The 24,635-nt window shown below is 43.5% G+C and overlaps 1 protein-coding gene across 1 annotated transcript in view; it reads left to right on the forward strand.

Annotated features, from left to right (window-relative positions):
• Positions 1 to 232: 232 nt before the first annotated feature.
• LOC117368567 (vomeronasal type-2 receptor 26-like) overlaps positions 233 to 24,635 on the forward strand; it is a 79,579-nt gene continuing 55,176 nt past the window's right edge. Inside the window, exons 1-3 of the mRNA XM_033962298.1 lie at positions 233 to 496; positions 13,956 to 14,107; positions 22,193 to 22,481. Of these exons, the coding sequence (XP_033818189.1) occupies positions 233 to 496; positions 13,956 to 14,107; positions 22,193 to 22,481 (705 nt within the window). The remainder of the gene's footprint in view (positions 497 to 13,955; positions 14,108 to 22,192; positions 22,482 to 24,635) is intronic.

Genomic DNA, 24,635 nt, shown 5'->3' on the forward strand with positions numbered 1-24,635 from the left:
AGAAGACTTATAATCTCCTGCAGGGTCTGCATAGTTTCACGCCTCCCCTCCTGCAATTCACTGCGTATTTGTCCCACCATGTTGAGCAGCTCTCCATACGCCTCAGGAGGGGGAGGAACTATTGGGGCCGCTGGCTGCACATCATGGCGTGGGGCTGAGGCTGCTGCCTCCATGACCACCTATTCATCCCCTTCAAGAGGAGGCATATCCTCATAGAAGTCAGGAACCTCCCATGCTCCCTGCTCCTCCACCACATGCTGCTGCTCCACCTCCACCACCACCTGTGCCTCCACCTCCGCCTCTACCACCTGGGCCTGGTCCTCCACATCAGAGACCTCCACCACTTCCTCAGGTTGCAGACTTTCCTCGGAGGCAGAGTAGCCTTCCACCTCCTGCTCTGCCTCTGCCACTGCCTCCCTGGCTGCCTATAGGCATATGTCCTGCACCACCTCCTGGGCTATGCCCTCAGCAGCATGCTGTGCGCGACCCATGTGCAGTAAGAATATGAACTCAAGGTTACCATAGCGTGCATTGGTTGCATACTACATACACAATTACCTATCAACCCCCCCCACCCAACCCAGTAAGACTAAGTGGGAGACAGATCAGGCCAGTGTGTGAACATATATGTAAACTACTTTCTGTGTACAGTTACACCGGTATACATCTAAACAAAAGGTGGCCGGCATATGCAGGTGACACTGAATGGCTTTGATGTATTTGTTGACACAGTGGACTGACCGGTATCTCATCACCCACATTTTGGGTCGCAATAGGTTGCATACCAGAACAGCTGCCAAGGAAGAGCACATTCACAAGAAAGTGAGCTTTGAGAGGTAGCAGACATGATATGACAGGATAGAGGGTGACACGTGCAACTATGAAGCATACATTATGCTTAGAATCGGATAGTAGGAGTAGGAAGGAAGTAGGAGGACAGTAGGCTCGGGGTAGCGGCGAGAGTTCGCTCCGCCCCCCACCCCCCACGCATCACAGGCAGCGCCGGACTCCCCCTTGAAAAGGGGAGGAGCCAGCGCGGCACACGCGGTGCCGAAGAGAGAGGAGAGAAGGGGAGCAGGAAGCAGAGGAGACAGGCAGCGTTGGTGCCGAGCACCGAAGAAAGCAGAAGGAAGTAGGAAGATGGTAGGCTCGGGGTAGCGGCGAGAGTTCGCTCCGCCCCCCCATGCGTCACAGGCAGCGCCGGACTCCCCCTTGAAAAGGGGAGGAGCCAGCGTGGCACACGCGGTGCCGAAGAGAGAGGAGAGAAGGGGAGCAAGAAGCAGAGGAGACAGGTAGCGTTGGTGCCGAGCACCGAAGAAAGCAGAAGGAAGTAGGAGGACAGTAGGCTCGGGGTAGCGGCGAGAGTTCGCTCCGCCCCCCCCACGCGTCACAGGCAGCGCCGGACTCCCCCTTGAAATGGGGAGGAGCCAACGGCGCCCAGCCGTTCGGCACGCGGCGAAGGCGCGCGGTAAAGGCGCTCACCTTAGCGAGAGCGCCTTTGCGAAGGGCCTTGCAAGGGACGAGCGCTACTCTCAAGAACACCAGAGGAGAACAGACCGGTAAGGAACCGACAAGCACAGAAGATAAGGAAGAGACAGACACAAAAGAAACCAACCCGCACATACAATCAAGGTGAGGTAGAGCAGAGACAGCACACACGAGAGAGACAACAAGGCAAGCAACACAAGGAAGCAGCAGGCAAGGGACACAAGCACACAAAGGCACAGGCACTGTAACACAAACAGACTCACTCAAATAGGAAGCCTGCAGTCAGGAAGTCAGAAGGTAAGGGGGAGGTAGGATCAGTAGGAAAAAGAGCAGCAGTAGGTCACAACAAATCACTCAGACAACCCACGAGTGAAGCACGAAATGGAAGCCCAAGGAAGTCAGAAGATGAGCTTTCCTGTCTTCTGTATCGACTGCAATATGTATGACTACCTCCCTTCGGGGATCCAGGCATACATTTGCGATCGATGCATGGAGATGGATAGCTTGAAATGTCAGTTAAGACTATTGGAGGGAACAGTGATGGAACTCGAAGACAGAATCCGAGCACAGGAGAAGATTCTAGTGGAGTACAGCCCAAACGACGAGGTCAAGGATCTAGAAATGTTCATAGAGGAAGCCCATCAGCACCACGTAGAGATCCCAGGGCTGGAAAACTGTACTCAGGAAACCCATGTGAGGAGAGAAGACACCCATGCAAACACAGAAGAAAACGAAGACGAGGTAGGAGACAACCGCACACCAGGAGGAATAGTGAGAGCACAGGAAGATGTCCCCCCACCCAAAGAACAGGAAACAATTTCAAGAGTATCATTGGAGGAAGATGACTGGCCCTACTCCAAGGACGTGGACCTACGCCCCCCAAGGAACTCCCGAATAAAGAAGATGGGGATCATCGTAGGCGACTCCATTATACGACACGTGGACAGCCACACCGCAGGAGGAAGAGAGGACAGAGTCGTCACCTGTCTGCCTGGAGCAAGAGTACAGGATGTGACCAACAGGATCTCCAGGATCATAGATGGCGCACGGGGAGTGGACATCGCTGTGCTTATCCACATGGGAACAAATGATGTGAGCGGGCGGAAGTATGACAGGGAAGAGATGAAGGGCCAGCTCCGCTCACTCGGAAGACAACTGAAGATCAGGGAGGTGAAGGTGGCCTTCTCTGAAATCCTCCCTGTACCAAGAGCAGATGGAAAGAGACAAGGGGAATTGCAAGTGATCAACGCCTGGATGAGACGATGGTGCGAAGACGAAGGCTTCGACTTCGTGCGCAACTGGACGGCATTCTGGGGAAAAAGCAAGTACTACAGAAGGGATGGACTACACCTCAACAAGGAAGGAGCAAGAGTTTTGGCAGGCAACATGAAGAAAGCAATAGAGAAGGCTTTAAACTGAAGGACAGGGGAAAGCCGACAGTCGACCACCGGTCGATGGCATAGACAACAGGTTGCCCCGACGTAGGAACAAAGGACTACTACTCATACACAAGAGAGGTCGACCTCACAGCCAACAAAGGAGAACAAGCAGGAAGGGACAACTCAGACACAGGAGGGGATGACCACACAGCAAACATGGGAGATAACACAGGAGCAGTAAAGGATACCGTAAATGAAACTGTAAGGACAGCCAAGAGTAGAAGGTCCAAAAAGGTAACACGAAGGGAACTTAGATGTATGTATAAAATGCTAGAAGTCTAGGAAACAAAATGGGAGAACTAGAAACGATAGCAAGACATGAGAACATGGATATCATTGGCATAACAGAAACATGGTGGAATGAAGAAAACAAATGGGACACAGTACTACAGGGATACAAACTATATAGAAGGGATCGAGAAGGGCAGAAAGGTGGAGGTATTGCCCTATATGTTAAGGAAGGAATAGATTCTGTTGGAATGATTACAACAGACAGGAAAGAGAAGCTGGAGTCCCTCTGGATCAAAATTCCTGGTCACAATGGCGCAGATACAAAAATTGGCCTTTACTATCGTCCCCCAGGACAGGCGGAGGTCACTGACTCAGAAATGATGGAGGAAATCAAACAAGTATGCAAGACAGGCAATGTAGTTATATTGGGAGACTTCAATTTCCCAGGAATAGACTGGAAACTAGGAGCCTCCAACTGCGGCAAGGAGGCCAAGTTCCTGGAGGTGCTAGGGGATTGCTTCCTGGAGCAAATGGTAAAAGAGCCGACAAGAGGCGACGCCACCTTGGACTTGGTCCTAAATGGTCTCACCGGACTGATAACAGAAGTAGAAGTCATGGTTCCACTGGGAACGAGTGATCACAATGTAATCAACTTTAAACTTGACATCGGGAAAGGGAAACATGCCAAAACCTTAACCACCACCTTAAACTTTAAAAAGGGTAAATACGATTGCATGAGAGCCATGGTAACAAAACGACTCGAGAAGATGGTGGACAAACTTGAAACAGTAGATCAGGCATGGTGCCTATTGAAAAATACTATTGCAGAAGCACAAGATCTCTACATTCTGAGGATTTCCAAAGATCGGAGAACTAAAGGCAAAGGAGAACCGGCATGGCTTACCATACAGGTGAAGGAAGCCATAAAAGAAAAGAAGGACTCTTTCAAAAAATGGAAATGCACGAAGACAACCGAAGCCTGGAACAAACATAAAGATGAACAGAAGAAATGTCACAAGGCGGTGAGGGATGCAAAACAGGACTATGAGGAAAAAATAGCCCGGGAGGCCAAAAACTTCAAGCCCTTCTTTAGATACGTGAAAGGGAAAAAACCTGCAAAAGAGGCAGTGGGACCCCTGGACGACAAGGGAAGAAAAGGGTACATCAAGGAAGATAAACAAATTGCAGACAAACTAAATTCCTTCTTTGCGTCCGTCTTTACGAAGGAGGACACCTCAACAATACCTGAAGCGGAGAAACTGTTTACAGGAGAAATAGAGGACAGCCTCACCACAGTTGAAGTGAACTTAGATCAGATATACTACCAGATCAACAAACTTAAAAGTGACAAATCCCCTGGACCGGATGAAATTCACCCGAGAGTCTTGAAGGAATTGAAGGTTGAAATCGGAGAGTTATTGTAAAAACTTGCAAACCTGTCAATCAGAACTGGTCAGATACCAGACGACTGGAGGAAAGCGAACGTCACACCAATTTTCAAAAAAGGATCGAGAGGAGAACCGGGCAACTATAGACCTGTGAGTCTTACGTCTGTCCCCGGCAAGATGATTGAATAACTGATCAAGGATAGCATAGTTCAGCACTTGGACACACACGACTTGATGAAACCCAGTCAACATGGATTCAGGAAAGGGAAATCGTGTTTGACGAATTTACTCCAATTCTTTGAGACCGTGAACAAGCAAATTGATAGTGGAAAGCCGGTGGACATAATATACTTGGACTTCCAGAAAGCATTTGACAAAGTTCCACACGAAAGACTTCTCAGGAAACTACAAAGCCATGGCATAGAGGGAGATATACAAAGATGGATAGGCAAATGGCTGGATAACAGGAAGCAGAGAGTGGGCATAAATGGGAAGTTCTCCGACTGGGAGAAAGTGACTAGTGGTGTACCCCAGGGCTCGGTACTTGGGCCGATCCTTTTTAATATTTATATCAATGACCTGGAAAACGGAACATCCAGTGAGATCATCAAGTTTGCAGACGACACAAAACTCTGCCGGGCAATCAGATCGCAGGAGGACAGTGAGGAACTCCAGAGCGATTTGTGTCGGTTAGAAAAATGGGCGGAGAAATGGCAGATGAAGTTCAACAGTGGAGAAATGCAAGGTAATGCATTTAGGCAGTAAAAATAAGGAATACGAGTACAGAATGTCAGGTGCAACTCTGGGAAAAAGTGAACAAGAAAGGGATCTGGGTGTACTGATAGATAGGACCCTGAAGCCGTCGGCACAATGCGCGGCAGCGGCAAATAAGGCAAATAGAATGTTGGGCATGATAAAGAAAGGAATCTCGAGTAGATCGGAGAAAGTTATAATGCCGCTTTATAGGGCAATGGTCAGACCCCACTTGGAATACTGTGTCCAACATTGGTCTCCCTACCTAAAGAAAGATATAAAACTGCTGGAGAGGGTGCAGAGACGAGCAACTAAACTAGTGAAGGGTATGGAGAAACTGGAATATGAGGATCGACTTAAAACACTGGGATTGTTCTCCCTTGAGAAAAGGAGACTGCGTGGGGATATGATCGAGACCTTCAAAATACTGAAAGGAATCGACAAAATAGAGCAGAGAAGATTATTTACATTGTCCAATTTGACACGGACAAGAGGACATGAAATGAAGCTAAGGGGGGGCAAGTTCAGGACTAATATCAAGAAGTTCTGCTTCACACAGAGAGTGGTTGACATCTGGAATACTCTCCCAGGGGAGATTATTGCGGAATCGACAGTCCTAGGCTTCAAAAGCAAACTAGATGCATATCTCCTTGAGAGAGGCATATAAAGATATGGTTGGCTATAAAATAAATTAATCTACCATAGCAAGAGGAATATAATAAATCTTCACACAAAGTATTCCAATATATACCCACTACTACAGAGGAGTGAAATGTGAGATAGGTATATACTTATAAAAGGAGAAAAGACCTCAGTTTCTTCCAGGGAAAGAAAAACGTTCACCTGGAGGACCTCTATGTCTGCCACATTCAACTACAGGCAGCATAGGAAAAAACATCCCTGGTCAAAAACTCCATTATAAGATTATATCTGAAAAACTGTTAATCTGCAGTCCAGAACATCAATAATCACTTATCTCTTTGATTCAATGTCCTCCAGGTGGGAACTGAATCCAAACAGTTCAATTGATATTCCACCACGTTGACTTTCTTGCAAACATGGGAAAGGATATATATATAAGACTCCCGACAGGCCCTGTTTCGCTAAAAGAACGTTGCATCAGGGGAGGTCTATAGAAATATCGAGCTACCGCTTCACAGATTCTCTAAAAAGAAATCTTTTTAGAGAATCTATGAAGCGGTAGCTCGATATTTCTATAGACCTCCCCTGATGCAGCGTTCTTTTAGCGAAACAGGGCCTGTCGGGAGTCTTATATATATATCCTTTCCCATGTTTGCAAGAAAGTCAACGTGGTGGAATATCAATTGAACTGTTTGGATTCAGTTCCCACCTGGAGGACAGTGAATCAAAGAGATAAGTGAATATTGATGTTCTGGACTGCAGATTAACAGTTTTTCAGATATAATCTTATAATGGAGTTTTTGACCAGGGATGTTTTTTCCTATGCTGCCTGTAGTTGAATGTGGCAGACATAGAGGTCCTCCAGGTGAACGTTTTTCTTTCCCTGGAAGAAACTGAGGTCTTTTCTCCTTTTATAAGTATATACCTATCTCACATTTCACTCCTCTGTAGTAGTGGGTATATATTGGAATACTTTTTTGTGTGAAGATTGGCTATAAAATAAGCCAGGTGTATACCTAGCAGGGCCTCCGCGTGTGCGGATCGCCGGACTTGATGGACCGAAGGTCTGATCCGGAGATGGCGCTTCTTATGTTCTTATGTTCTTATAGAAACATAGAAACATAGAAACATAGAAATAGACGGCAGATAAGGGCCCACGGCCCATCTAGTCTGCCCACCTTAATGTCCCTCCCCTACCTTTGCCCTGTGAAGAGATCCCATGTGCCGATCCCATTTGGCCTTAAAATCAGGCACGCTGCTGGCCTCAATCACCTGTAGTGGAAGACTATTCCAGCGATCAACCACTCTTTCAGTGAAAAAGAATTTCCTGGTGTCACCTCGTAGTTTCCCGCCCCTGATTTTCAACGGATGCCCTCTTGTTGTCGTGGGACCCTTGAAAAAGAAGATATCTTCCTCCGCCTCGATGAGGCCCGTAAGATACTTGAATGTCTCGATCATGTCCCCCCTCTCTCTGCGCTCCTCGAGCGAGTATAGCTGTAATTTGTCAAGCCGTTTTTCGTATGGTAGATCCTTGAGTCCCGAGACCATCCGGGTGGCCATTCTTTGCACCGACTCCAGTCTCAGCACATCCTTGCGATAATGCGGCCTCCAGAATTGCACACAGTATTCCAAGTGGGGCCTCACCATGGATCTATACAATGGCATAATGACTTCCGCCTTACGACTGACGAAACCCCTTCGTATGCAGCCCATGATTTGTCTTGCCTTGGACGAAGCCTGCTCCACTTGATTGGCAGACTTCATGTCCTTACTGACGATTACCCCCAAGTCTCGTTCTGCTACCGTTTTTGCTAGGATCTCGCCATTAAGGGTATAAGACTTGCATGGATTCTGGCTGCCCAGGTGCATAACTTTGCATTTTTTGACATTGAAGTTGAGTTGCCATGTCCTAGACCATCGCTCCAGTAGGAGTAGGTCGTGCATCATGTTGTCGGGCACTGAATCTTCGTCTGTTGTGCATTTGCCCACTACATTACTCAGTTTGGCGTCATCGGCGAATAATGTTATTTTACCTCGAAGCCCTTCTGCCAAGTCTCTTATAAAGATGTTGAATAGGATTGGGCCCAAGACTGAGCCCTGTGGTACTCCACTAATCACCTCCGTCATTTCGGAGGGGGTGCCGTTCACCACCACCCTTTGGAGCCTACCTCCAAGCCAGCTCCCAACCCATTTCGTCAATGTGTTACCTAATCCTATAGAACTCATCTTGCTCAGTAACCTGCGGTGTGGTACGCTATCGAATGCTTTGCTAAAGTCCAGGTACACGATGTCCAGGGACTCCCCAATATCCAGCTTCCCCGTTACCCAGTCAAAGAAGCTGATCAGGTTGGATTGGCAGGATCTCCCCTTAGTAAATCCATGTTGTCGGGGATCCCGTAGATTCTCTTCATCCAGGATCTTATCTAATTGGTGTTTGATTAGAGTTTCCATTAGTTTGCTCACTATCGATGTTAGACTCACTGGTCTGTAGTTTGCTGTCTCCATCTTTGAGCCTTTCTTGTGGAGTGGAATGACGTTAGCCGTCCTCCAGTCCAACGGGACGCTGCCTGTACTAAGGGAGAGGTTGAAGAGCGCGGACAGTGGCTCCGCCAAGACATCACTCAGCTCCCTAAGCACCCTGGGGTGCAGGTTGTCCGGCCCCATTGCTTTGTTAACCTTGAGCTTAGACAGTTCACCGTAGACACTGCTGGGCGTAAACTCAAAGTTACTAAACGGGTCAACTGAGCCAACCCTTGTCTGTAGCTGAGGGCCGAGCCCTGGCGCTTCTCGGGTGAAGACTGAGCAGAAGTATTCATTTAATAGTTGGGCTTTTTCTGAATCCTTTTCCACATAGTCTCCGTCTGGTTTCCTAAGACGTACAATCCCGCCTGAGTTTTTTCTTCTATCACTGATATACCTGAAGAAGGATTTATCTCCCTTCTGGATGTTCTTTGCTAGAGACTCCTCCATGAGGAATTTAGCCTCCCTGACTGCTGTTTTGACGGCTTTTGATTTGGCCAGGTAGTCTGCTCTAGAGTCCTGCTTCCCTGATTGTTTGTAAGAGATGAATGCTTTTTTCTTCTCCTTGATCAGGTCTGAGATCTCCGCAGTAAACCACTGTGGCTTATTGTTCCTTTGCCGTTTACTTACTGATTTTACATAGCGGTTTGTTGCTTCTTGTATGGTTGCTTTCAAAGTCGACCACATGTCTTCCACGTTATCGGTTTCTTCTTGGCTTTGTAGCGCCTGGTGAACGAAGTCTCCCATTTCTTTGAAATTTGTGTCCTTGAATTTGAGGACTTTGGTTAGTGTAGTAGATTTAGTGAAACCTTTCCTGATATTGAACCATACCATGTTGTGGTCACTGGAGGCCAATGTGTCGCCCACCGAGACCTCTGTGACACTTTCTCCATTGGTAAGTATCAGGTCCAGTATTGCCTGATCCCTTGTCGGTTCCAACACCAGTTGCCTGAGGCTTGCTCCTTTCATAGAGTTTAATAGCCTCCTGCTGCTGCCGGAAGCAGAGGTAAGTGTAACCCAATCCACATCAGGCATGTTGAAGTCACCTAGCAATACTGTGTCCCCACGCAAGGTGATATTTTCTATATCTTCGATTATTTCCATATCCAGGTCATCCTGTTGTCTTGGGGGTCTGTAAATTACGCCAAGATACAAGCATTTGTCCTTCCCTCTGGCCAAATTAACCCAAAGGGATTCCCCAGTATACTGGACATCTGAGATTCTCGTGACCTTAATGTCATCTTTAGTATATAATGCTACACCCCCTCCCTTCCTACCCTCTCTGTCCCGGCGAAGCAAGTTGTAACCCGGTATGACCATGTCCCACCCGTGGGAGTCTGTGAGCCAGGTTTCGGATATCGCCACCACATCCAGGTCGGCATTCCTTATTTCTGTTTCCAATTCCAGGATCTTGTTTCCTAAACTGTGTGCGTTGACGTACATAGCCCTCCATGTTATATTTTTGTTATGTCTCAGTGGGGATATTCCTGTTTGAGCTATTTGAACACCTTTAGCATTGTTTGTGTTATTTGTGCTTTCCTGAGGCTCAGAACCACAATGTGTACTCCCCATATACCCAGAACTACAGTGTGTACTCCCCCTAGACCCGGAATTACAATGTGACCCATAAATATGATGTGACCCTACTCCCGACTCAAAAGTGTGTGCACTCATCCCTGACCCAGAATTTTGGTGTCTACTTTCCTCAGCCTCATAAATGTATTGGCATTTTAGTTCGCCTGGTATGTTGTTTGTGCCTGTACCCTCCCCCGACTTACCTAGTTTAAAGCCCTGTGGAGTAGGCGGGCTAGGCAGTGTCCAAGGACATTCTTCCCTCTTCTGGTTAGGTGTAGCCCGTCGTGTCCCTGTAGTCCTTGCAATGCTTCTCCATGGTGCAGAAACCCGAAGTTCATCTCCTTGCACCATCCTCGCAGCCAGTCGTTCGCCCTTTGTATTCGATCCTCTCTGGCTCTGCCCTTGCCCCTCACTGGGAGAATCGAGGAGAAGACTACCTGCGCATCCATCCTCCTCAGCTTCTCCCCCAGGGCCCTGAAGTCTTCAGGTATGCTGTCCGGGCTGCTCCTTGCGGTGTCGTTGGTTCCGACGTGGATTAGAACCATGGGGAAGTGGTCTCGGGGCTTGATGAGTCTGTCAATGCAAGCAGTGACATCCCGGATCCTGGCCCCTGGCAAACAGCAGACCTCTCTTGATTGTAGGTCTGGTCTGCAGATTGGTCCCTCGGTGCCCCTCAGCAGCGAATCTCCGATGACCACCACTCTGCGTTTCTTAGGGGTGGGCTGTACTGTTGATTCCGGAGTTGGAACCGTCTGCTGAACAACTACTTGTAGCTCTTTCTCCGGACCTTCCTGTAGCAGCTGATATCTGTTCCTCAGGGCGATATGAGGTGTCGATGTTGAGCTGTCCTGTATGGGGGAAAAAGAGACAGAGTTAGGTCCTCTGCATTTTCTTGTGGAGGAAGTCACCAACTGCCAAGAGTCAGCGTCTCCAACCACTTCCTGCATTCCGGTAGTTTGTCTCAAGGTGGCCGTTTTGGATGCTATGGGTGTTCCCAGAGTGGTCTTGTCAGGTTCCTGTTCAGCGATCTGAGACAGCTCCTGGATGACTCCATCGATGAAGGTCTCGTCGTCTCGGATGCTCCTTAAGCGCTGAACCTCCTCTCTCAGGCTCTTTAGCTCCATCAAAAGGCTTTCGTCCGGTTGAACCATTACTTCTGTCTGCGTTGAGACTGTAGACATCTTTGAGGGGATGGCCTCGGTCTGTACAGAGACCTCTGCCCTCCGTCCTGGTTCTCCTTCCATCTGTACTCGGACCATAGCCATCCCCTGGGTGCTCTCGGTGACTGAACTGCCTGTTTTGATTGAAGTCTTGCTGCTTCTAGTCCTACCTGCCATTACAAAGGTTTATTGTTATTATTTCTTAATTAAAAATTTTTTTTTTTTTTTTTTTTTTTTTTTTTTAGGATGTTTGTTATGGTGGGGGCTGTTAGGTGTTGGTCAGTAAGTGTTGAGGGAGGGATAGAAGTAGTTAGTTAGTTCTTGGTCTGAGGGATGGAGTAGTTAGTTAGTTAGTTAGTAGTAGTAGTAGTTAGTTAGTTAACAGTTAGTTAATTGTCAGTTAAGAACGTCTGTTTGTTAGTGTGCCTGTTTAGTGAGAAAGATTTAGTAGCTTGTTGGTGAGATAGAAAGTTGTAAGATTGAGAGTTAAAGACTTGGTAGAAAGTTGTAGATTGATAGTTAAAGACTTGGTAGAATGCTAAAGAAAGACTGAAGACAATTGATTAGTTAGCTAGTCTTATAAGTTGGGAGTCCGGCTATAGTTGATAGCCCTTTCTTGATGCCCTTCTTGAGGCCCTTCGCAAAGGCGCTCTCGCTAAGGCGAGCGCCTTTGCCGCTCGCTTTCGCCGCGCGCCGAACGGCTGCGCGCCGTTGGCTCGTCCCCTTTTATGGGGGGAGTTTGGCTGGTGATGTCAGGGGTGGGCGGAGTTAGCTCTCGCCTCTTCCCCTGCTAGCACCGCCTTCTCTGCTCCTCTCTCTGCTTCTTCCTGCTAGCACACTCTCCGCTCACTGTTCTGCCATGTGCTCAGAACTCTGCTACCATGTGCTCAGGACTAGGCACAGCTCCTGCACTCTCCCTTCGGCTGGCCTTGCACTGTGTCTCTCTGAACCCCTTCTCTGCATTGAGCTGCATTGTCAAGGAGGCATATCTGAACAAGGGATATATGCCTCCACAACAGCAGGCCTGACATTGGTCTGGAGCTATGAAGGTGACCTCCAGACCAACATGTGGCCAGTAGCTTCTGAGGTGTATATCCCTTGTTCAGGAATGCCTCCTTGACAATGCAGTTCATTGCAGAGAAGGGGTTGAGAGAATGAGCACTTAGTATGCTACCAGCACCGATATCAACTGCACAGATATTCATTGATGTGACAATTACCTCCCGTTCCTCCATTATATCTTTTTAGCATCTGATAGTCGCCTCCACGTTTCAGGGTTTCTGGTATGTCTTACATGGCAACTGCCATACCTGAAGCAGGCTTGGTAACAGCTGTTCTAAAAAGGCAGGCATGTCAGATCCTTCAGCCTCCTCCCCCAAACCCAAAATTCTCACGTTACATCTTCTATTTCTGTTCTCAAAATATTCAATTTGCTTAGATAGATTTTGAATTACCACAAGGTCCTGCTGACATTGAACTTGAATTGCTTCAGTTCTTCCCACTCGGATTTCAACATTTTCCAATCTGCAGTTAGAAATCTCCAGCTGAGCAGTCAAGTTGCACAACTTATTACTCAGTTCCTCCAATTTATCAGCATTTCCTTAGAGCAATAGTCTAATTTGCTTTTATTCTATTTATTTATTTATTTTTTGTTTTAGGATAAAGTGGTATATTAGTTGTGTTGATAAAAATTTATAAACAAAGCCCTGCCAGCTGAATATCTCTTTCTCTAGTTCAGCAGCAGGAACTTTGATTTATAAAAACGGAATAAGCTAAATATTAGAGTACTAAGGCTTATATGGATGCTGCGGGGACGGTGTCGGCGCGGTGAATGGGATGGCAGTGGCGGTGATGGGGCAGTGAAAGGGATGGCAGTGATGGTGACGGGGCGGTGAAGGGAACGGCGGTGACGGGGCGGTGCAGAGGATGGTGAGCCGGGGACGGGGCGGTGACGGGGACAGATTTTTTCCCCATGTCATTCTCTAGTGTCAAGGACCATAACACAGATAGGAAAGTGGTTTTTTGCCATGCGTATTTGTATATGACTAAAGAACCATTCACCTGTGAACAAATTCACAAGGTTGCCCTCAAAATTCAGTATTTTCATAATTAAACAACTGATAAATTCAGCTCTAAGACAGAAAATATGATTCTATATACAGGGAGTCCTGTCATGGCCTTCAGTGGGTTGAATATCTGGTAGATTCTAATCATCGAAATCCATTTTCTAATGTATTTATTTTCTAAGTATTATAAATCAAGTGCACAATTCCCTTGCTGTTATTATTACACTCTTCACAAAGCACTCCTTTGAAATTAATATTTATCTTACAAGGTCATGTTCAGAAAAACAAGTTTATAAAAACAATCTATATTTAATATCAAATGCCCAAGTCAGTAGATGAAATCCGCTGAGGCTGAACCTTTCAGGAGCAGAGACCTATAAAGATCACACGATGCCCACACAGCTGCAGGATACTCGCTCGAATCAGCATTCACATCAACATCAGGATGAAGTTCTCTGGTCCAATCATAAAGTGACCTGTGTCCATCAAAGAGTCTTCTCAGTGTCAATTTGAAACTTCTTGCATAATACATAATATATAGATTTAAAAAGATGGGTTTCACTATGACGTGCAGAATCTTCCACTAGAAATTTCCCAAAGTGACAGAGCAGGAAGAGCAGTTGTTCCTCACCTTGAAATATGGCAGCTGATCCCCTTTTGATTTTATTCATATTTTACACTGATCTCTGGAAGCCTATTGAGAGCCAATGTCCAAAGCTGTACATGGACTTTTCAGAAGATGGCTACTACATGGATGGGGACATTATAATTGGGGGATTTGTTGAACAGTATGCAGTTAAGTTAACCAAATCCTTTACCAACACCATATCTTTTAATTACTCAGGGTAAGTAGCATTGTGCATTACCTCCCATTTCAGAAGTGTTTGTGAGTTGCTCTGTGACTAGCTGTTGGAAATATAACTTGTACTTGTATGAAGGATGTTTTGTAGTCTATGTCTTATAAGGAGTTTACATTTTCCTTCATTTTTATATGATATTACTAAATTTATAATTACATCTGAATTTTTGGTGTCCTCATTCTATGAATATTTTTATTTATCATTGAACACATAAACTCATGATAACCTGTAGCAAGTGAATTTTTACTAGCCAAGCAATAATCTTCCATACACTGCTAATATGTTATCATTTTTTAAAATTGAAATTTAATATATTTGCACTTTTGTCAATCTTAAAACAGATGAACATGCCTTGATAGTCCTGTTTGAAAATGTCCTCTGTCCAGTGAAAAGTACATTTCTTCTTCCACCTTTAGGCAGCCAGTGAGTAGGTTTTCCCAGAGGGGTGCTTTGAAAAGATGAGAAAAGCAGAGAATGTACATGACATTTTCACAAGAAGGCAGGGAATTTCCCCTTTTCAATCAATCACCCAAAATAGCAGGTGCAGTCACATTTAAAGCGCATACTTTACAAAATGAAGACCATTTAGGCGGGGACCCTAAAGAAGAACTTTCACATCATGAAAGACTCCTGCCTTGTTAATTCCTGATGAGCTGGCTACTCCTGGATTTTCAGCACTACTTGACTGGTTAATGCCACTGAAACTGAAGCATCACTAGCTGATCAGATGTAAGATGGTGTGGGGTAATGCTGATAAACAGAGCCAAGACCAGTGTGGGCAGGAGGTTGCAGGTGCTGGGAGTGCTGGCAAAGAGTTAAAGAGATATGGAAAGAAAAATAGACAAATGTTTGATAGGGGCATGGGAGGAGTGTGGGTGTGCAGAAGGGGAGGGGGGTACCTCCTACCATGACTACTCCACTGAGTTGCTAAGTAAGACTTTGTGTATGTATTGAAATGGTTGGAGGCTGTGTTGGCCACTTTTCAAGGTAACAGAAATAAAACAAAAACAATGGAAAAATGGTAACTCAATGCATTTTATGATGAAATTTGTGACAAATAGTATATTTAAGGAAAATATGTAAGCATTTCAGTGATAGTATCACAGGAAGAGGGAGGGGTTGGTGGGTGGACAGGAGATAAAGAGGTGGCAAAGCAGTGTTAAATTTCTTTGGAGTATGAAATAAAGCCCAGATCTTTAAGTTCTGTCTGGTAGGAGTCAAAATATTTCATCATTTTAATTACAAAGGTGCTATGTTCTTGGATTGAATGGGAAGCACTGATTCCCAAATAAAATGTTCTTTTGGATAGAAAGAGTGAACAGTTTGTGAAACTATATTTTGCTTTTGTGAACTCTCCAAATTTTAGAGTAAGAGACTTATCAGTGAAGGATAAATATATACCCTGTAAGAGTAAGAGAGAATCAATTTTTCACTCTTTCAAAGAGAACAAAAACCAGGAGACACTAAATTCCATTACATGGGAATAATTTGAAAACAAAGACTAGGGGACAGTCAATGAAGTTAAAAGGAGATACTTTTTAAACCAATAGGAGGAAATACTTTTTTCATTCAAAGAAGAAAAGTTCATAGTCTGTTTTTTGAAATGGACATTAAGGAAAGCCATTGTTTGCCATGGGATCAGTAGCATGAAACGTTGCTTCTATATGGGTTTCTCACACACTGTCCCAAATGGCCTCAAGAAGTCAAAAGAAAAAGGGGGAAAGGTGAATAGATAAATTACTATCACTCCCTAGAGTTGCAATGAACGTCAAAACAAATTGTTGAAAAAACTGCTTTCTATTAATTGAAAGAGAGGTATCAGAGTTGCTTATAAAACCTGGATCATATGACCTTATATAACGCAGTTATTCCAGGTCCTGATCTTATGATGTAAGCCTTTAATCAAGTGACTCTCTTTTCCTATTTACTTTCTGTTGTTAGCAGTCACCACCAACTTGTAAATGCAGAGAACCCAGAAAATTCAAAAATAGTCCTAACAATATATGCCCTTTTCAACTCCAAACATTGGTACACGATTTAAGGCAACTTGCTTCAGGGGATTCTTGCTGCCGATATCCTAGAAAAATACATAAGATGATTAAATATCTAACCACCAATCTAACTAGAATAAAATTACCTCAATCAAAAATTACTCTACTACAGCTAGCTCACAATAATTCCTGGTTTAAGAAGATTCCTGACTCAAGGAGAGTCCACAACCCTTGATAATTTACAGCACCCGCTTGTTTGTAATCTGGTGATGGCATGTTAAGTAACCAGGGTTTAATGGAAGAATATGTTAGAGAATTTGATTATATATATATAACTAGTCTTTAAGCCCGTTACATTAACGGGTGCTAGAATAGATGTGTCTGTCTGTATTTCTTTATCTCTCTCTCCTTGGCCGCTGTCTGTATCCTTCTGTCTCCCCCTCCCCCCCAGAGCAAAGCTGTCTGTCCCCTTTCCTTATATCTCCATGGCCCCTTCTGTCTCCCCCCAGCACACCCCTCCCTCCAAATCAGCCCCCTATCCCTCTCCCTGTCTCTCCATGGCCCCTTCTGTCTTCCCCCCAGAGCAAAGCTGTTTGCCCCAAGCACACCCCTCCCCCCAAAGCAGCCCCCTTTCCCTCTCCCGCTGACTCTCTCTCTGGTCCCCTTTCTCTGTCTGTCTTTCTGTCCCTCTCCCTGCCCCTGTGTCTTTCTTTCTTTCTGTCTCCCACCCTCCCGGTGTCTGTCTGTCATTTTTCCCCATTTCCCTGTGCTGCAGCATTTCCATCACATTTCCCTATGCAGCAGCAGCAGCATTTCCCTCCTACCCCCCCTTTCCTGTGTAGAAGCAGTAGCAGCATTTCCCCCCACTACCCCTTTCCCTTCTCTTACCTTCTCTTCCCTGCTCTGTTCGGCCCCTCCCCCTTCTTTTACTGCCATTGTCGATCCGGCCTGTTCCTGACCCTCCCACCGCCAACAAACCTTGGGGGCTCCAGCCACGTAGGCAGCACTTTAAACACGCTGCTTCGCGGTCTTCTACTGCCGATTTCCTCTGCCGCGTCTGTCTCCGATGATGTCATCAGAGACGCGGCAGAGGAAATCGGCAGAGAAGGGCGCGAAGCAGTGTGTTTATAGTGCTGCCTACGCCGCTGGAGCCGGGAGCCGACGGAGAGGGCAGGGGGTGCTAGCAGCCGGCAGCCGCCGCTCCGCAAGTGGAGAGCAGGGAAGGACGTGCAGGACACTTGTCGTACCTCGCGTGAGGCCAGACTCTAAGCCGCGCATGCGCACTTCCTATGTGTGCTACAGCTCACGGAAAACGGACGCACGCATAGGAAGTGTGCATACGCAGCTTACCGTTTTATTATATTAGATGACTCCACCAAACATCAGTAGTAGCACTGAATATCTAGAAAACCACTTTAAAGCTGTTCCCACCTTCACAAAAACACACCATCAGAAACATGCAAGATCACAAAACCCCCTTCATATACACTCTAAATCACTCTAAAGAACTATAAACACCCTTACAACATTCAACTTGCCTAACACTAGGAATGGCATGCACTTCTCCTCTTTGTTCCCTAAGCTGGAAGTTAATGCCTAGAATGCAAAAAGTGGGCTCCAATGCCACATTCATGATACTAGCCATTTGGAAACACACTGGCTAAATAAAAAAATCCAATGCCCCTCCTTCTGTATCAAGAGTCTATAAAAGCCACTTCCCCTCAGACTATTCTGAGTTGTCTCCAAAACTGTGAATCATAAGTTATTAAAATAATGGTGGAAATCAAACAATGTGCAGCTACAGGTGAGTTCTTGACCTGTTTTTAGATGTGAATTTAATGCTCAATAATCCTCATTTTTTAAAAGCCTTCATGTTGATTTCCAAATGGGAAGTGGATTTCTTGCGATTTCCGTTGGTGTTTGCAAACTGGGAGGAGGCAGAATGAGAGAAGAGGTGCAGGGAGGTTTGCTGCAGAGGGGAGAGGAGAATGTCCGAGCTCCAGGCCCCTATGACCCTTAGAAAGCATTACCATCCCGAATGGTGGAGGAACGAACAGGAAGCAGTTTGGTTGGGACAAAAAGGGGAGGGAAAAAAACAGCACATGGAAGGGTAAAAGAGCATGAAGCTTGGATCCGGCATGTGCAGACTGACACTGGGAGATGGAGGAGAAGCAGTAGCATTGGCAGACCCTTCTGGATGTTCACTCTGCCTCATTGAGAGCCCTGTCTTGGAGTTTGGTTTGACTGTATTTCTAATGCTTGGAAATGTATTAAATAGGGAAAAGACACGTCAGATTGGAAGTTGTTCTGTTGTAGATTGGCAATGTGCATATATTGGTGTGTGGTTGGTAGTGTATGGATGTTTAAGGGGAACCTTTGTAGAGAGCGAGGTGGGGGTTGGGATGAATAGTTTTGTAAGACAGGTGGGAGGGGTAGATATGGAATATAATGATTCTTTATAGTCTCTTTGGATTATTTACTCTTTCAATATTAATTTATTCATTTGTTTTTGACAGTGCATGAATGTGAATGAAATAGCTTTTTGAGTAACTTTTATTACTGGTTATTAATTTAAGTTGATGATTTAATTTTGTGAGAGTGATTGGAGTATATGGAAAAGATTGCTTGGTATGTGGGGAACTTGTTTTGGTAGGCTGTGTTTTAATAGATCAAATGCAATGAATGATTTATATTTTTGTCCATACGGGTTGTTCTGTTGTAGAGTGATATAGGTAATGTTGGTAATATTAACTGAATATAATGGGGGTGTATTGGAATGATATTGAGCGGGGAGGAGGGTTTCTGTGGCTCTTTTTAAGGTTTGTTATTTATTTTTAGAGTTATAGTTTTTAATGACTTTCAGAGCAATAATTTATTTTGGGATAAATTGATAAGTTATAAAGATTATCTCATATATATTATAAATCATTAATCAGTAGTGTCATATGAGAAGTTGATTCATGTAGTAATCTGTAAGGGATACAAGGTTGAATTTGGAAAAGAACTTAAAGAAGGCCTGAAGGGGTCTTTGAGTTAAAGAACTAAATAGGTGCTCTGGAGTAGGGGGAGGGATTATTTATAGGATGTGTAATGTTTATATAATGCTAGTAAGGGTTAAGCGTGTTGAATTATATTTTCGGATCCCATTTTTGCTAGAATATACATGACGCTGAAATTGTTTTCATTAAATGTCAATGGCCTTAATCATCCAATTAAGAGGGAAAAACCTCTTAATTCCATGAAAAAACAAGATGCAGATATATATTACATTCAGGAAACGCACTTAAATGCCTCAGAATCAAGTAAATTAGAAATAGGATGGGTTAAACATTGCTTTTATGCTCCTACGGTAGGCAAGAAGGTGAGAGTGGCTATTTAAATTAATAAAAAATGTCTGGCTACATTTAAATTCCTTTCAGCTGATCCTTTAGGCAAATTGGTTCAAGTAAACCTGAGCGAGGGGAAACATACGCTGAAGCTCATTAACATATATGCCCCTAATTCAAATCAAATTGAATTTTTCAAGGTTCTACAACAGTTGATTCTACCACTGTCTGCCTCTGATTTAGTGGTGGCAGGGGACTTCAATGCTGTAATTGATCTATTGCTGGATAAAAAACCTAGTAGGATGTTAAAATCATTAGGATTGGATAATATGGTTCAATTTTGTGGATTGAAGGATATATGGCAGATTCTTCATTATAATACTTAGGAGTTTTCTTTTTATTCCCATGTCCATAAATCATTTTCAAATATAGATTATGTATTTGTATCACACACATTTGTACAACAGATCACAAAAGCCACTATTGATCCAATCATTTTGGCAGATCATGGTGGAGTTTGGATTGAATTTAAAGTTGAGGAGTAAGAATATAATAGACCTGTTTGGATATTTAATAATGAATTGCTTGCAGATGCATAATTTATTGAGGAATTCCAAATAAAAATGAAGGAATATTTTCAACTTAATGCCTCAGAGGAAATCTATTTAGAAATACTTTGGGATGCTTTTAAAGCTACCGTGAGAAGGCAAATTATCTCATAATCAGCTCATGTCAGGATGCAACTTAAGCTAGAATTCACTAATTTAGAACAAAATATTAAGGACTTAGAGCTCCTTTTACAAAGGTGCGCTAGCGTTTTTAACGCACACACTGGTGTCTGCATCTATGGTTTTTCTTATTACATAGAGCATTTTGGACCCCTGTTAGGTTACAGAAATTAGATAGTTCAAAGTCTAATAGATGCTGGCACTGTCGTCTTGAAGCTGGGACTAGGGATAATTTATTATACTATTGTCCCTTGATACTTAAATTGATACTTAAATTATGGAGGTCCATATGGGATCAAGTGAACATTGATACATTGATGAGAACTAAAAGCCAAATATCTAATCGAAATAACAAACTTCTATTTATAATGACAGGGGTTGCCATACAGCTCATTTTAAGGAATTGGAAGAATTTGGATCGATTTAAGTTACAATTTTTGGTGGGAATCTCTGTGTTACAATTTTAAAATGGAACGCTTCATGGCCATACAGCAAGGGCGTTACAGAAAGTTTATGGATGTTTGGGAGCCATTGGCTAAATTTTGTAAGGAAGAATAATTGATTTTATGTTATAGACTTGTAAACATACACATCCAGGGTAGGTTGGGGGGGGGAGGGAGTTGCATTGGAACTAGATTCAGGGTATATATGGATAGTTTCTTGTGGGTTTTATTTTATTTGAGTATTGGGTGGGAGGGTGGGGAAATATTTAATTGTATATTAATGTCTGAAAGTTTATTGTGCTTGTCTTGTGATATTTTATGTATATGAATTATTTGTTGCACAATTGTAGTTTGAAAATCTAATAAAGATATATTTTTTTTAAAAAGCCTTCATGTTTTACCCACCTATATTAATGGGCAAGGCACCACAGTACATAAAGTAATCTCGATGTTGTACATGAAGTGAAACTTCTCAGGCTCCTTTTGACTTGTAACTTGTAATTATGTATTTGTACCTACAACATAATTGTATTAATAATCGTACTGATCTACCTGAACTTCCAAATCTATTGAATGTCTGTGTCATACTGTCCATTGTAACTTCCTGGGTAACTGACCCAACTTCTTTAATGTAATCTGACCTTTTGGAAAGAATTAAAAACCGCCTTATTTAAGAAATTCATATCCTAGCCAGATTTTTCCCTACACGATCAAAGCTACCTCACCTCACCCATATTCCTTTATTCCTCTCAATTAGAAGCCCCATTTTTTTCCGTCTACTATTATGTCTTCCTCACAATTGTACCCAGCTTTCTGCTGATGCCCAATGTTTTTCAATGTAATATGAAAATTAAGTTAACTCTTTTCAACAACCTATGTACATCTTTCTCCTAACCATTTGGCACCTTCTAATTCACTGATCGCTGAATGTTCTCACTTCTATCTATACTCTGTAATTCGCTGACTGTACAGCTTATCTTCATTGTGAACCACCTAGAAGTCGCAAGATTATGGCGGTATAGAAAAATAAAGTTATTATTATTATTGAACTGAATAGGTAGAGAGGGTACAAAGAACCTGATTAACATATATTAACATAACATACTTGTGACCTAGATTTTGCCACTTTTGGAAACAGGAGAGCACTGGTTTGATCCAGTATGGTTGTTCTTATGTTCTATAAGATATACTTGTAGGGAATAGAGTGTAGACAAAGCTATGTGAATCCATCAGCACTTGTGCATTGCTAACTGATTAGCTCAGGAATAGTGTGCAAGCTCATACTATGTGCAAAAGAGGGGCTAGAAGGGCTCACAATCTAATGGCCTTGCATTAGTGGGGATATTAGCTCATGGTCATTATAAAAAAATAGAAAAAGCTGCATGTTCCTGGCAGCATTACAAGTGGCTTCAGCACACCAGGTTTCTTTTTCACACTGCATGGTAAAAGAGAACATAGTTTTGTTTTGTTTTATTTTTGCATTCTGATATTTTATTAAAAAAACAAATACGCATAAATATGTGTATTTTTGCAAATATTTCAGGTACACTGTTATGAAATTATGATCTTAATGTCATTACAGATATATGTATTATAATAACTATAACTTCTTGGCCTTTGTTTTTGCGGTGGAGGAAATTAACAACAACTCAGACCTCTTACCAACCATCACACTGGGGCTCCATATTAAAGAGTCTTTTATATATACAAGGAAAATAATTGAATCAGCCTTGCAAATTTTGGCAGGACAGAGCACAATCGTAAATTTCAAGTGTAATTCATTTCGCACAGTGGCTGCCATCATTGAAGGCTTTATAAATGAGGAAACATATGCATTCTACAATATGTTCCAGATATATCAATACCCACAGGTCAGAGATATTAATCTTACTTTACATTCTATCCCTTACCCTATATAGTCCAACCTTGCATATATAAATCCTCTTCAAATGATTTCATCTATAATATGCTGCCAAAATGCTCTTTCCTTTGCAGTTTCAGGAAGAATATTTGAGATTTCTGCTCCCAAAATGTGTGAAACAAATCTGAATAGAAAGAGGTCTGTGCTGAGGAAGTGGTCCAACTAGATTTGAGCTTGAGCTTTGTGGAGGGAAGTATAATATTCCAAGTTAGGGAGGAGCCATGTCCTTTATTTCCTGGAGCTGGTCCAGCAAGAAATATGTAGAAGAGCCACAAGTGAAATCCCACCAGGAGCTCACTGGAATATCTATGAACTATGGAAGGAGAGGAAGGAGAAGAATTAGCAAATGTATTGTGAGTCTGGGCAACAGCTGTCCGCTGTTATATAGAAGAAAGATAGAGACTTGTTCACATGCTAAATGAACTGAACAGAGGTATGTAAGTCTGACCAACAACTGCTCATTATAGGAACAGTGTGACCTAAGGAGAAGAGTCTAGTCATGTTGGGACTGGATCTTGATTCTTTGCCAGAGAAAGTATAACATAGGAGAAGCTCCTGGCAACATAAGAGGTCTGTTAAAAATTCCAGGACTGATCTTATAAAATATATTAAACAATCCTACAACTTATTCCATTGGGTCATCTTCAAAGTTTTCCCCTTCCCTACATACACACTTTTCCCAATGTCATTTCCACTTCGGGAAACAGTCATTAAATAGATCTTCAGAATCGACAAAAGTTGCTTCATCAAATTTTGCTTTATGACTTCAGTGGTGTCAAATCACTTTCCTTTCAGTATAGATTTAAGTTTAGGAAACAAGAAGTCAGCTGGGGCCAAGTCAGGAAATTAAGGCACATGAGGGAAGAGCTGTCATTGTGATTTTTGTGCACAATTTCTGGTTGTTCTTCTAGTCATCGGTCATCAACCGTGGAACAAATTTTGCTGCAACACAATCCATCCCCAAATTGAACAGACTCTCCCAGTGTTGCACAGTCCAAGGTACACATGTCAATATAAACTGCTTATATTGTATGGTGAACCCTCATTTAAAGCTTTAGCACTTTCATAATCTTTCAATCTTATTTTTCAATCATCAACGGTACAGTACCATAACATCATAAGAGCAAAACAGTTGCAACACTGGGAGAGACTGGAGGTCCACCAAGCCTAGTATCCTGTTTCCAGCAGTGGTCGACCCAGGTCACAAGTATTTAGAGAGATTCCAAAAGAGTAAAATAGATTTTATGCTGCTAATCCTTCCCCCCCCCCCCCCAAGGTACCCTCCAAACCAATTAACTTCCCTGACCGGTATGTTTTTTTTCCCCTATAACAACAACAACAAAAAACCAACTATTGTACAATCTTGTATATTCCATGTACTATATTCCTTGTATATTACTCGCATATTCTTTGTACATTACTTGTATTATATTCCTTATATATTCCTTGTATACCCCTTGTATATTCCTTGTATCTCCCTGTGAACTTCAACGACATGTACATTCCAAAAAATTGTTAATTCCAATGTTATCTTGTGTGTATTCTTATTAACTGCTGTGAACCGCCTAGAACTCTCTGGGTATGGCGGTATACAAAATAAAGTTATTATTATTATTATTATTAACGGAATCTCAGATTCTAAAATATTATTAATATGTCCCCAAATTGATCTCCAAAAAATCAATATCATAAGAACATAAGAAATTGCCTCCGCTGAGGCAGACCAGAGGTCCATCTCGCCCAGCGGTCCGCTCCCGCGGTGGCCCATCAGGCCACTGAGTCTCAGACTATCCCTAAACCTACATCTACTCCTATCTGTACCCCTCAATTCCTTTATCCACCAGGAACCTATCCAAACCTTCTTTGAAGCCTTGTAACGTGCTCCGGCCTATCACAGCCTCCGGAAGCGCATTCCATGTACCCACCACCCTCTGGGTGAAAAAGAACCTTTCTGGCATTTGTCCCCTTTTAATTTCTCCGAGTGCCCCCTTGTACTTGTGGTTCCCCATAATCTGAAAAATCTGTCCCTGTCTACCTTTTCTATACCCTTCAGGATCTTGAAGGTTTCTATCATGTCTCCTCTAAGTCTCCGCTTTTCCAGGGA

This window comes from Geotrypetes seraphini, chromosome 10, assembly GCF_902459505.1.
Source record: "Geotrypetes seraphini chromosome 10, aGeoSer1.1, whole genome shotgun sequence".
Lineage (NCBI taxonomy): Eukaryota > Metazoa > Chordata > Amphibia > Gymnophiona > Dermophiidae > Geotrypetes > Geotrypetes seraphini.